The 14,771-nt window shown below is 44.5% G+C and overlaps 1 protein-coding gene across 2 annotated transcripts; it reads left to right on the plus strand.

Annotated features, from left to right (window-relative positions):
• Positions 1–505: 505 nt before the first annotated feature.
• Positions 506–7,459, plus strand: ogfrl1 (opioid growth factor receptor-like 1). 2 transcript variants are annotated; one of them, XM_040179283.2, is made up of 8 exons: positions 506–884; positions 2,075–2,161; positions 2,275–2,353; positions 2,601–2,679; positions 2,898–2,964; positions 3,338–3,483; positions 4,685–5,148; positions 5,866–7,459. In XM_040179283.2, the coding sequence occupies exons 1-8, from the start codon at positions 696–698 to the stop codon at positions 5,886–5,888; spliced, it is 1,134 nt and encodes a 377-aa protein (XP_040035217.2). In that variant the 5' UTR covers positions 506–695; the 3' UTR covers positions 5,889–7,459. The 2 variants fall into 2 exon arrangements, with proteins under 2 accessions (XP_040035217.2, XP_040035216.2); XM_040179282.2 differs by lacking the exon at positions 5,866–7,459 and having other exon boundaries at positions 4,685–5,347.
• Positions 7,460–14,771: the final 7,312 nt, after the last annotated feature.

Here is a 14,771-nt window from a genome sequence, read left to right on the forward strand (position 1 = left end):
CACTTTATTTGACTCAAAGTTACAATGTTTGAGGAAATACATCAAGAAGAAGAGTTCTTTTCTCATAGACCGTTATACAATCAGACCTCTTTTTGTGACGTCAGGAGTCATCCTCTTGCCGTTCAGCAGAGAGAATGTTAGGTTAAAGAGCGGTAATAGAAATATCCCAGTCCTACTTTAACTAGCCAGGAAAAAATACAATAGAGCAGCCTCATTCAACCTCACAAGTAACTGAGTCGAGCGGAATTTCATCCCCTCAAATAGTCACTATAATGGGTACATGGCCACATTTAGTGATGACAGGAATCATCATGCTAAGTTAGGTATTTTCAAGGTAAACTCAAAGCTGTTTTTTGTTATTTCATGAGTGGACCATCGCACCTTTTATAATCGTATGATCATATTTCTATCACCCATCAAGGCAGTTATTACCCATTCAGTTGAGGAATCAGGCGTTGTAGCTTTAAGGCCTCCTCCTGCCGCTGGGTGACACGAATCGCCTCTCATACACGCGCGCACGTCGCTGCTGATGTGGAATTTCCCCTCTCTGCCGTTTAAGAAGCTGCGCTCTGCGGGCGACGCGAGCGCAACCACACGACTCCATGGACCGAACCTCGTAGTGTTCCGCCGTAGCTTTTCAAGTGCAAAGACGAGGACACCCGCGGGCGAGCGTGGCCGCCTGCGCGCTCGCTTAGATGGGAAATCTGTTGGGCAGCTGGCGCGTGAAGGAGCCGAGCACCGTGGAGGAATGCGACTCGACGTGGGGGTCGGACTCCGAGAGCGACGAGCCGGCGGCTGCGGACGACGGCGGCATCTCCGACGCCGCCAGCCCGGCGGCGGAGGGCGACCGGGCCGCCGGGGACCCCGAGGACGCGTCTCCGCAGGTAAAGGTGATGCGGAAGATGAGGGAGGGAAAGGGGGGGGCGGAACCGGGGCATGTGCCACCGGCGGCGGATATTATTGACGGGGGCGGGACACAGAAGGACAACCGAGCAGCCCGGTTATGTAGTGAGTCCAGTACAGTTGCTCATGTCTCCCCCCTCCTGCTGCTATGATGCCCTGAATGATCAGCACAGGTAACTGTGCGGTTTTTGTCTTTAGACCAGCGGTGCATATCACAAGCATGCAGGTTATAACAGCACTGTTGGATATTGGTTGAATGAGATTATGTCATTGATTATGAAGGGTATTTTTTTTAAAGTGAGCATGCAGGATTGTAATGTGAATATCTGGATCAGGTAAACTGTGGCTGGATGTGGAAAATCCAAGAAGCAAGGACGAAGCTTCAGTCAATATACTGCACCAATAACACAGGAGGCAACCTCTGGTTCTGATGAGTGAAGAAATGTGGAATTGATTTCTTATGTCAGTGCACATTGTAGTTGAGTTTACATTGAGTTTATGTTCTCAATCTCTCATTTGAAGACTTCCTCAAAACAGAATGATGATGTTCATTTCGTAATTTATGGTCTATTAAAGTCGAACTCAAATAGGAACACCCACCCATTAATATGGAAGATTGGTCTAAATAGACTGCTGACTATTTGACCCCGTACTTTGACTCACAATATGTGTATGGCAGGATTTCCAATTGTTGTTATTTTGTCTATTCTGGATTTAATCAGTTATCTGTTTAATTTAGCTGGAGTCAAATTCCATCTTGTAACGATAAATAACGATAAAAATAATCCTGGAAATTAAAATATACGTCTGCCACGGTCCAAGGCTTTTTTCAGAGTTGAAAACAAAAATAACAAAAATAAATAACAGGGAGGAGGCCCGTGTAACTCTGCGAGCCCTTCTGTCCAGTCAGCATGACCCAGATTTTACGTGAGAATCGGATCGAGATTCGAGCATCCTTTTGTGGCGAACGCCCGGCAGCGCCGACGTGAATTGTCCTGCTTTGCTGGAAATAAATGTATGATGACAGCCCCCTCAACCTAAAAAAAAAAGCAAAGACGAGCTTTGGGTTCAGCTGAATGGCAGAGGAGTGCTGCGCAGCATCTGTTGGGCTTTTCTTCCAATCTGCATTCCCACTGACTCTCTTTGCTTCCTTCTTACTTTTGTTTCCCAGCTGACAGAATCTCCAGACTCTGTTCCAAAGATGAAGAGGAGCTTCTACGCTGCCAGGGACCTGTACAAATACCGTCATAGCTACCCGGTAAATGCACACACACTCACACACAAACAATATTCCCACCATCGCGGATATGAAATGCACAGATGTTGTTTGTGCGTTGCTGACATCCCTGTTGGCTCTGTGTGTGATTGCAGAACTACAGAAAGTCCCGACAACCCAACGAGTATCGCAACCTGCGCTTCTACCTGAACAAGATCCCTCTGGTACCCGATGGTGAGATCGCACACACTCGCACACACACGGCGCACACACACGGCGCACAAACCTCCTGCCGTTGTGAAGAGAGGAAATGTTGACTTTGGGTTTAGGGAGTTTTGTTTGGCTAAAGGTTATGTCTACCTGAGAAGGACCATCAGATCAGTGGACTGATCCAATATTGAAACACAAACATACTCTCACACACACACACACACGCACTGGTTCTCTGTGTGGCAGCTAATTAGGCCGTGTCTCTTCTCAGGCATCTACGTAGAGGAGATTCTGACAAAGTGGAGAGGCGACTATGACAAACTGGAGCACAATCACACCTACATTCAGTGGTGAGACATTTCCTCTGTGTATTTCCATCTTCTTTCCCCGTGCAGTCACTGCGTTAGTAATCGTATGGTGTTATGAGCCATTTTAACTGGAATTGTATAAGAACTGTTTTGGACTGGGTCGTTTTCTGGCCTTCGTCTCGTTTTTTGAGATGAGATTACGCAATACGTTTTTTTGCGACTAATATAAACACTTGTGTGTTTTCATCACTTTCTGGCAGGTTGTTCCCATTAAGAGAACAAGGGCTCAACTTCTACGCACATGAACTGACTCAGGAAGAGATCAAAGTAAGAGCCACAAGCGCACATTGTCACGTTGCCGTACGGGGACTCGAGCGTTCGCCATGAGCAATAGAGTTCATCTTGCATTCAAAGAATTAAAACATTCCTTTTAACTTGATGGATATTTTTTGTTAGAAATGCACTATAAGTTGAGGCCCTTAATGAGGTTGGTATATTCCCTGAATAGAGAAGTTAAAGTCACTCAAATGGAACAACCATATTCTGAAAAAAAAAAGAAAGGATTCTGGAAATATTGCTTGTTTTGACTGAATACATCTGACATTGTGACGTGGTTCTGCTCCATCTGTTTGGGGCAAAACGGAAAGACATTGCCGAACCCGTCCGCTGGTCTCTGATCTGCCGCGTTTGACCCCGACAGGAATTCCAAAGCACTCGGGAAGCCAAGCGGCGATTCCTGGCAGCCTACTCCCTCATGTTGGACTTCTACGGCATCAAACTGCTGGATAAGAGTGGGAACGTTGCTCGGGCTCCCAACTGGCACCAGCGCTTCCAGCACCTTAATGAGTGAGCGCGCACGCACTATTAAAAAGAAACCCACCCAAATTAATTGTTTTTCTATCAGCAACCAGATGCGAACCACATGCCTTCAGTCAACAGACAGATGGTTAAAGGGACATTTAAATTGATTCTTTCACGTCCCATCTCCACAGCTTCACGGCCATTGGGCTTGCTTGCCGAATAACAAACGGAATGTCAAAAAAGTGCATTTCTCTGCTCAGTGCTGCCGCTTCAACCGCCGCCAAACCGTAGCATCCGCCGCTAATGGCTGCCATTATCCAAACCATGTGTTAAAAACAGCCAATTCTCTGCCATAAAGCAGCTCGTAGGTACCATCGTATTCCCATCTCTTACTTTTAACATCACATTAAATATTCACAACAGCCGTGGCATCTGGTGAAGTGCGGTTTGTAGACCGCTCTCAGGCCAAACTACCATCAGGAACAAACTATTCTGAATAATGAGCGGCTGAATTGTCTGAAAAGACTTCAGAACACGTTGATTGCAACATCGCAGGTAATGCCGTGTTCATTATTGTTGTGGTGGAGTTTTTGTCTTTTACTGAAAGTGTAAATATGTTTACGTGCGCTCGAAAGCCAAGGCATGTTTTTTTAGCCAACATACAAAAAGGTTAGTTTATGGTAGACAGGCTATAAATTGTGGCTGAACCTTAAAATCCTCAGCTCATGAGTTTTACAATGAAAAAAAGACTACAAAAATGTCAGTGTGTGTTGACACAGTGATGCATGATTGTGACTTTTCTGGACCAGAACGAAAGGTCAGCTTCCACTAAATCATGTCATCCACAACACGTGACACTGAGAATGTTTCTTTATCTCTGTACGTTGGACGTGTGCCTTAGAGGCTTGCAAAAAAAATCATTTTCATTTTAATCTTTTAAGATATTTGGTATCTTTCTGTGGGTAACAGTTACCATGGTTACAGGTGCCAACTTCGGCTGGTGGCGTATACTGTTTTAACAGTGAAAAGTAATTGCTGGTTGTCAGTTGGTTGGTGGTCTTTCAGATTTAAAATAACTAGCCTTGTTCACGTATTGGGAAAATACATGCTGGAAATCCCTATACTCAGTATGATGAGATATCTATTACCGATACAAGTGGGCTTTTATAAGACTGTTATTTTTTTACTTTTTCACGGAAGACATTTTTCAATTCAAAGTGAGACATTTCTTCTTCGTTCTCCCAAGGTCGCAGCACAACTACCTGCGTATCACTCGCATCCTCAAGTCTCTGGGCGAGCTGGGCTACGAGGCCTTCAAGGCCCCGCTGGTCCGTCTGTTCCTGGAGGAGTCGCTGTGCCACAACACGCTTCCCAACATGCTGCACAGCGCCCTGGAGTACTTTGTCTACACCATCCGCCTGCCGGCCACCCGCCGGCGCCTGCTCCGCTACGCCCGCCAGCACTACAGACCCGCCCACGCCTTCCTCTGGGGGCCGCCACCCAAAAGGCGAGGCGGTGTTGGTGCCGGTGGTGGCGGCGGCGGCGCAGGTCCTGGGAGCAGCGGGATCAGAGCGCCCGCTCCGACACCAGAGCAGCAGCGCAGGGGGGAGGAAGGCACCGGCAGCATCGGGATTACGATGTCCTCCTACGACGCCGGGACTTCCCTGGACCTGGCCGCGGGACTCGGTTCTAGCACGGCGGGAGTGGCGGGTGCGTTGATGGCGGCGGCACCTCACAATGACATTGTTCTTTTGTAGGGGAGGGGGGGGGGGGTTCCGGTTTGGTGTTTCTAAAAAGTAATAGGTTTTAATGTTAAGGAAACAAACATCCATTGAACTTTGTTCTAGTAGAGTTCTGAAGCTTCTGGCCGCTCACTAAGAGTCAAGGAGGCCGTAATAATTCAATTTAAGGGCTTATTGTTAACAGACATGACGTTATTTTATTGCAGGGGAATCGGTTAGACGACACGTAGCTGGAGGTGGGAGCTCGTAGCCTTGGCCAGACTTAACTTGCTTTGGACCAAATCCTCAAATCAATCAGTGGAGACCCAAACCTGCGCTGCCAGGCGCTTCCTCGTCTAGGGCTGCGCTTTAGACGATTGGACAGACGATTGCCTTATTTGACGAGCTGTAAGCTGTTTTCATAAAAGAAAGTTCCAGAGTTGTGCTTCCAGTTCCTGAAGAACATTTTAGATCCAACGGTTGCCGAATGGCACGTTGGTCATTGCAATAGTTTTTGGGCAACAGCCCCATTTCCTCCCTGTGAGTGGCATCAAACTTGAGAGCCCTGTATATTATTTGAGACACGTGAGCCCTCCTACCCCCCCACACGGAACCCGCCGGTCCAAACCTAAAATTAGCCTCTGCAATAAGAAGACGGGGGCTCACGTGTCTCAAATAAAATAAAATTATTTTTTCTTATTTACAGCAGCTGACCTGTCGTACAAATAACAGTCGTTTCTGGTAAAACTTGGCTCCTCCCACCCAGCGTGCCGCTGTGACGCCGGCCGCGGACTTGCGACTGATTTACTGGCGATTGCCGCTGCCTGCCACAGAGTTGCCGCTCACTTGCCACTGCCACAAGGAGGATCTCGGCCCTACTGGCCCCATTGCTGGAGCTCCACTGCAAGAAGCCGGTCCGAGAGCGATGCGTAGTTTCAACACGTGTCGTAAAGTGAGGATTATATTGAGAAGGGAAAGACTGGGGAGATTTGTTTTCCACCCTCTCCCCAAATCTTAAGACAAAGGGTCTTAAGAAATACATATTGTCTGTGCAATTTTACCATCTAGAAGTTGAAGGTAAACGACCCCCCCGGAACACACACACGCACCTTTGAAAATCGTACAAATCTATAGATGAAAGAACAAGGCTTGACTAAATGTAAAAGTGAAGCATTTATAGTAGAGAGGCTTTTAGTGGCCACGGAGGTCCGCTGGCAGAGTGCTTGTGTGCAAACAAAGAGTCAACATCGTATCTATCTAGAAGGCAAAATGCCTGCTGTGCCATAATTTAAACATTCAGAAACAGATCTGCACTCATTATGCATTACGGATTTGTTTTGCCTCTTTAGGTTTTCCATACAAAAAAATATAAACAAAAATCCTCCACTCGAGCTGTAAACCATTAAGGGGGCAGGAGTCACTAAATGAACACATGAAGCACTACAGCAACCCTCCCCCCTTTTAGGGTTAGCAGATGTTCAAGGAAGTGACGCAGATGTTTTTCTCACCTTTTAGAAGTTGTTAACAAAAACACATCAGCACCGTCATCGTATCAGAGATTGTGTGTCAGTTTTTAATAAAAGTGTGTGTTGCTGTCCAGGTCTGTCGATAGAGACAGAAGCCTCAAGGGTCAAGGCTTGGAACACAGTTTGAGTTCCTGGTTGCAATAGATAGATTCAGTTAAATGAAGAAGCCATGCGAGGAGCGTTGCCGCAGTGATGCAAGTGATGGGGATTCAAACACTTCTTCCTGATTTCCTGTCAGCAGTTCTTCCTGTTTATTGAGAGCCAATAAGGTCTCAACATGGCTCCCCAGCCAGGTTTATCTGATATAATTGTAAAGATAACGTTTCAGGTAATTACATGGGCTCACGCATTTGAAATTATAATGTGTGTGTGTGTGTGTGTGTACATATACATGTACAATCGTGTGTGTGTGTGTGTGTGTATCTGATATTCTTAAGTGCCTTTTTTGTATTTTTTATGTTGATCTGTATGAACTGTCCCAACTGATTTCCTGTGCATCCTGTTCTTTTTGTACAGCATTTTGATATTACATTGATGTTTGCGTTATAGGTATTTACAATATAAGTATGATTAATGTACAGTGACAATAGGAAAAAATTCCATAATAATAGTAGAGAAGAATAATAATAACATATGATACTTGAAACTGTTTGTATCCGCATATTGATGAACATTCATAGATGAATATTGCTGGACATAGACCGGCCACAATAACTGGACAAATGCCCTAAAATGTGAAATTTGGCACACTTAAATAAAAAATGTGAATTAAGAGTTTTCTTTTCTGGAAATGTTTAACGCACATTTAAAACCAAAGGTATCCACAGGCAGGGGGGCGATGGTTAGATGATGGTGGGACAGCCGAGTGGGAGGCTGCTTCAGATCAGCCAGACAGGCGACACGCGGCCTAACGGTACCAGGTGATCAGGGAACAAATGTCGTAAGTCCAAGTCGAGCAGAGGAAGATTGAACCGGCATGATGGCAGACAAATCAACCGTTACTTTTTGGGGGCATGGCGAACACTTTGTAATAGATAATAGATGTAAAACTAAAAAACATCAGAGAAATAGCGTCAGCTGCTGGTTTTCAATCCCCAAAAAGGGGCTTAAGTACAGAGACAGGCCGGTCTGGTTTATTTTTTGGGATCCCTTCTCTCGGCTTCAGCCTTAAAATGTGGAGTAAATACATTTAACTAAATCTATTTTGTTCAGCCTAAAATCACACATTTTCCAGGGAGTGCTTTGCAATCTATACACGTATGTCGTCCTCTGTCCTGGGACCCAACCTTCAGTAAAGGTTTTCCCACAAGCCGGGGAAGAGGGGCAGGTGAGGGGGAAGTGCACTGGATAAACACAAAGTTCATCATTGAAGTCCCCTGCTGTGAGCTGCCAACATTATGTGACGTGGGAAAACCTTTTGAACTAAAATTGTTGCAAAAATGTGTTTTGTGAGGTCGCGGGGACCGTTGACTCCAACATTTTAGCCACTTAATAATTTAGTCCAAGTTGATCATTCCCTCCAGGCATTTCTAAGATTTCATGCACTACAGCAGAAGGGTTGTGCAAACACATCTATACAGCTGACTCGCAAAAATCAGGAAACCCAAACGATTTGCGCTACCGCTTGACAAGAACCAGGCTGGGGAAATTGGGAAATTGGGAAATGCAACCTCAGCCGAAACCTGTGGAATCATGGGAAACTACTATTGTGTCGCAATATACGGCATCTTGGGTGAGTATCCTGCTTGCCAATACACACCCAAATAGCATCACCATAATGATGTTATTTTCTATACCTTGCTTACAAAACCCAAAACAACCATTGCTGGATATATTTGGAGTATTTCAGTCTCATAGGAGCATTGACAAGAAAAACATATTGTGTTTGTGTTCCTCAGTCTGAAAGATTGACAACCATTACATACATTTCTGAGGGAGGGTTGAGATGTCTTTAATCATTCATCACGTACATGAACAGTTCCCAAGCTCTTTACAGTCAATCACTTGTTTCCTTTAAGAGCCAAGACAAGAAAGAAGCGCTGATTCTGCAGAACAAAGGGATCTGAGGCAGATCTGCCAGCTCCATAATAGGACTAAAGTTCTCAGTAAAGAAAGATCTCCGGCGAGCGTCTTTGTCACAAGAAGAGTTGGGAGATAATGAGAGGGACTCTCCCTTCAGATTGGAATGCTGTTTTCCATCAGGAGACGGCTTCAGCAGGAAAGACGTCATGGCCGGAGTCTTCAAAGATTCGGTCCTGCTTCAGTGCGACACCTTTCTCACTTCTCCAGTCTGTGATAGCATCAACGCTGTCGTTCGTCTTTGCTGCAACCTGCAAGGTTTGAAGGGAAAGACACTAGACAAATGACATGAAGTGTCAAGGGAGCAGCTTGACATGCTGACACGGATGTGATCGGTCCTGATATGGCTTAGGTTTATCAGAGATGTCCGTCTTCATACAATTAAGACCTCCAAAGAATAGAATAAATACTTCTCCCTCAGTGACTGCTGACAAGGCTGATTGAGAACGTCCGTCGCCGTGATTAGAACCGTGGTCCTGTCGTTGAAGCTGTAGCCACGTGATTCTGATGGTAGCCATGTGACTGTGACCGATAACGCATCCATTGTATCACACAGCTTCGTCCGTCACAAAGCGACACAAGCGGAGAGGCAATCCAAGCGTTTTTTGCTGATGTTTTTCCGGAGCAGCAGGAGAGCAGTCTCAGTACAGCTAACAAAGCCATAACCCACGGCACCACGGATTCAACGAGTGGCGGGATCAATAACGATATGCATTCCTGCAAGATATGCAGCTGCAACCCAGGAAGGCCAAAGCACAGCAGCAGCGCTCACAGCCTGCGGCGTAAAGGGAGACGCAGTGATTAAAGCATAAAACAGTCACATCTCCTTTTCTGTAGTATCTGCAGAGAGTTTCCCCGACCTCGTTGTGTTTCAGAACTGGACCGGAGCAACACACTGATTGATCATCGTTCATGGGGATTTTATTTTATGCATATTTAAAATGAGCCTGGAAGGGAAAGTGATCCAACATTTTCCCCGCCAAAGATTTCTGCGCTCTAGTTGTTGACAAAAAACACAACTTGAAACACTGAGTGTTCCCGTTGGATTATGGGGAATGCAGAAGAATATAGCCAGAAAGGCTAAACTTAACATGAGAGAACACAATGCCCATGAAAAGGTACTGTTATTATTTTATATATATTTTTTTCATATGGAAGTAATGAATCAGCACTCTGGGTCCACAGCGCAGGTCTACTAGAGAGAACATCCTCTCTGCAGTAAGTCTCACTTTGGGACGTTCAAGGTGTTCATTCCTTCCAGGACAGTCTTTCCTCTCTTATAATAATCCTACTCACACCCCCTGCTCGTTCTACAGAGAAGCCAATGAGCAGGGGTCTGATGAGATGCTCGTTATAACAAGGGGAAATGTCAAGGTACATGAACAATAGAGCACCGGACCCTAACGAGGACGGTCGGTTCTCATCTACATAAATATCCTACCCTGATTAATGGTCATTCCTGTCTTCCACATAACTTTGGTATTCCCACATATTTGATACGATCAGCCTCCCTAATGACACCAAAAGTCAGTTTAATGGAATTTAAGAAATGCAGACGGGAAGAGAGAAGCGGTTGAAAATAGCAAGGCTATCACCCCATGGTCTCCCTTACTGCCCATACTGTGTGCATGCATCTCGTATGTGCACGCTCACCTGATTTGTACTGACAGAATGAGGGGGCCTTCCGTAATGTGTGCTCAAGCATAAATAGTGCGAGTGCTGAGGCAGTGTGGAGCTCCTTGGTGATTGATGTGGAGTTGTTCTGCCTCGGCCTCTTGATCGCAGCTGACTGACTGGCTTAAGAGCCAACTATCCCACCAAAAAAAAAAAGAAAAAGAAAGCATGTCGATGCTGATTATACAGCATGACTGTGTTAGAATGTGTGTGAGAGATGCAATTAGGGCCTGGTGAGAATTCTCTGCGGGTTTGTCATTACGGAAGAAAACCTGAGAATCAACAGCTTTCTAAAGCGTGGCGGAATGTTACAGCAGTTAAGAGACGTCATCACTTTCCCTCAGTCCCCGAATGGCTGCAATGGTTCCGTTTTAGGCACTTGGCAGCTTGTGTCAAGGCACAAAACATTTGCTGAACGCATTTGAGCTTTTATTTCCCACACTGCACTCTTCCTAAACATCCTGGAGGGGAGATACCAAACACATAGCTGCGTCTGTGTCTTACATCTGGCCCGGAGTTTGTGCCATGAATCTTTCATCATCCTCGTCGTCTGTGTGCATGGAGTCTTCTTCAGGCCGAGAGTCTCCAGTGACTCTGTGTGAGGCTTTACCTCATGTGCTTGGAGAATATGTACAGTAATGCCACGTATCAGGCTACGAAAACGTGTAAATAGAAAGACATCACGGACAAATCCGGTGCAGCTACTGTGTTTTGTACTGCAAATTAATCAGACATACTGTTAGTATTAACACTTATTTTTTGCTATCCGGTGGTTGTGGGATGAAACACGTCAAGAGAGATAATGCTACATTTCTACGTAGCTAGCTGGGTAATTAGCGAGCCAGCTAAGTTAGCTAATTAGCCGGCTCGCTATGTTGGGGTGCGTTGCGAGAGGTGAGTTGTAGTTCATTCTTCACACATAGCTTCACAATCACAGGCTGCTACTCTCTCGACATTCAAAGGTATGAATAATTAATTAGTTTTAAATAAAATAAAAGCGGAGCCTTACCTTTGCAGGTAATTTCTTCATGAATGAGAAACCTAACATTTACCTCAGTTATTACAATTAATTTAATGTACGGCCCGGGGTGATTTAGCGCCTTATCTGTAGCCCTCAGTATACAATGCGACATTTTCTTTGCTAATGGAAAATGAAAGTCATCCCGAACTGATATCAAATCATCTGAGCATGTGGAGGCATGACGCAGTTGAGCAACGTTAGCTTGTCAAGGAGAATAAAGTCTGGCAGCTCGAAAGAATAGAATAATGCTAACTGAACAATGAAGTCTAGGGTTGAAGTGATTTTAAGTAATACATTAGTAGTATATAAGTGTTCGGTCAGTTCATTCTCATTGGGTTTACATTTGTTACGATCGTTCCGTCTTTTGAGCTGATCGTGACTGTTTTCATTTATAGTTTTGTTGCTGAATTTCTCACTCTCAGAACAATGCTTGCTCACAGTGTTGATACGGTCTGTGCCTGCTATTGGTTTGCCATTTGCCTCATGTCGTGTGTGTGTGTGTGTGTGTGTGTGTGTGTGTGTGTGTGTGTGTGTGTGTGTCTCCACATTGGCACTTCTTTTTTTGCTGCTTTGTTGCCCAACAACAGATGGTGTCTCCATGTGCTTGCTGTCCTCTTCCATATCCTCCCAGCATGTGCAAGCGTGCAACTTTAAAGAGACACTTCACAATATATAGAGAGTTCAGACAGCGCTATAATACCAAATACCCCTCGGAAAGTGCCGTCCCATTCATATTTACAGCTTTCAAGCCCTCACAGACGCACATTCAACCATTTACCAGGTGATTTAAATTAAATTCCTGAGGGATTAGGGAATAGCGTTGAGATTGCGATTGGGCCGTAATTGTATACAGGCTCCTCTACATCATCAAATATGGTAACTTCTTAATTAAGTTAATTGGTTGTGAAAATCACTCATGGTAACAGCAGTAATCCAAGATGATGTCTTATACATATAATTATATATAATGTATATATATATATATATATATATATATATATATATAATGTATAGCTACCGTCGCTCTTTCATTGGTGTAAACAATGGCATCCACACGGTTCAATAAGTTCTTGAATTACTAACTTTTGCCAAATATTGAATAAGAAAACATTAGTCATCACATCAGAGAGCAAGGTTTTTTATGTGATGATTTTATTGCATTACCGATTGAAAAAAAGATGCAACTGAAAAAGACGGACCTTGTCAAGGCTTTCCATTACACGTTTTTTTGTGTAATCTTTCAAATACACACAGACCAGACTTGTTGAAACTGTGGTCAGACTTGGTTTCGGGGGGTGTTTTTCGCCTCGTGGATGAAACTGGGGCCGATTGAGGAAGCAAACTTCTGCTTATCTGCTCTACAACCAAACAGGAACTTCCTGTTATTTTTAATCACTAATCACTGGCCCAGTTTATGATTCCAGGGTTTCTGTTTGGAGCAAGAGAGACTGTAGCATTAGAGTTTGATTAAAAACATGCCTATTCGTAATGCGGTTTACACACTGTCCAGACACAGATGTATGATTTGAAATAACCAGCCTGGTTCTTTCGGTTAGTCATAACTCAGCTTTATTAAACGTTGAGGTCAGCCAAAGATCCTAACATCATATGGGTTATAAATTGAACTGGTGCTGCAGTGACGTAGCAGTGTGTAGACGGTGTAACGGTGACACTATGGCTCCACCCTGTGGTGACGGTAGGCACCTGATATTTTGACTGCAAAATGTTTATATTTTAAGTACTTAAAAGAACACGTACCAAACCCGGCCATATAATATGTATCATGAAAAGGCAACTGCAAATAATAATTCATAAAACACTTATGTTCAACTGTTTATTTTACTGGTGTGTCAAACTGTAATAGAGTGCGCCCAAACGGCAAAATGATTTAAATACAGACAATAATGTGGAAAAACACTTTTAATTCATGAAACTTGTGGCTCCTTCTTTCAACAGAAACCCCAATAATAATACAGTTGGTTTTGGGAAAACAATTAGTTGAGTCAAAATTACACCTTATTGATTATTTCCTATTGGACAATCATATAAGTGGCTTTTATTTGTAACTCTTTATTATGTCTCCAGTGGACATCAGCGAGACTGTTCACTTACTTGATGGGGATCCGTGTGCTGCACGGCTGGTACGACATCTGGTGTTAACAAGCAGGAATTACATCTTTTCAATGTCAGACCGAATAAAAATCACGTACACTAAACAATAGGTAGAGTGAGATCTAGGCTGGACCAACAGACACATCCTCCCTCCCCATGTCTGTATTACACATTAAAAATACACCAATAGCAGACAGGCAACACCCACTGTTTCTGCTTCCTCTTTACATCCCCCCCTCATCACCACGCCAAAGAAAACACACACACACCTATAGGAAGACCAGTATTATGGTTTTCACGTCATTGTTGGTTTTTACCTTTCAAAATAAATACCTTTTAATGTGATCTTGTAAGTTTTTGAACACAATTACAGAATAGTCGCTTAAAAAAGAAAAAAACAGTACCCAGACTTATTGCTACTTTTCCCAGTCTGTCGTCTCCCCGGACTGCGTCATTTGCTTTGAAGGGTCCGTTTGTGTGTGTGTGTGTTTGTGTGTCCCTGCCCCAGTGGGACGGCCACGACTCAGGTCGCTGGGTCAAGGGAACTGGCCAATCGGAGATGTGCCGCTCCCCGTTTCCTGTCCCGAATGGAGAGCATTCCCCAAGTCGAACCACGGATGTCAGAAGCACCGCACAACTCCTTCAGCTTTAATAGCTCTTTATTCACACCGGACACTTGCATCAAGTTAAATTGGACACGGTCAAATTCCTTTTTAGAATGAAAAAAAAAAAAAGATGTGACCCAGAGGAAATGTGGGCCTGCGGTATCGCACTGTGAATCTGTGGGTGGTTCCTACAACCGCGCCGAAAATGTGGTTTTAATGCGTCAACACTAAGGGAGCCGCATTTAACACAGAGGTTGTAAAAGCAACTTTCAGCAGCTCGGGTGCATTAAAAAAAATAATTTTGCTAGATGTATCTGAAGCATTAGAACAACCTCAATCACATCACGTGGGTCCAGCCTGTGTTTTTTCGCACTGATGATGGTGACTAGACAGACAACATGAACATAAAAGGTCCCTCCCCGGCTGCTAGTAGACTTCCTGAGCCAGGCAGTATAAACATTCCCACTCCCGGCCACCAGGGGCGCCACACCGAGAGTGTAGGATGTTTACACTTCCTGGAGCTCAGAGATCAAAGTTGATACCAACGTCAAACTTCAATAATACATTTTCAAAAGGGAGATTGTGCACCAGTGGA

The sequence above is a fragment of the Gasterosteus aculeatus genome, chromosome 6 (genome assembly GCF_964276395.1).
Source record: "Gasterosteus aculeatus chromosome 6, fGasAcu3.hap1.1, whole genome shotgun sequence".
NCBI lineage: Eukaryota > Metazoa > Chordata > Actinopteri > Perciformes > Gasterosteidae > Gasterosteus > Gasterosteus aculeatus.

Bases quoted from the DNA above. Each gene is read 5' to 3' on its own strand.
- ogfrl1 (XM_040179282.2), top strand. From the start codon at position 696: ATGGGAAATCTGTTGGGCAGCTGGCGCGTGAAGGAGCCGAGCACCGTG. The intron at 2,162-2,274 runs GTAAATGCACAC...GTGTGATTGCAG, and splicing joins AATACCGTCATAGCTACCCG to AACTACAGAAAGTCCCGACA. The intron at 2,680-2,897 runs GTGAGACATTTC...ACTTTCTGGCAG, and splicing joins AATCACACCTACATTCAGTG to GTTGTTCCCATTAAGAGAAC.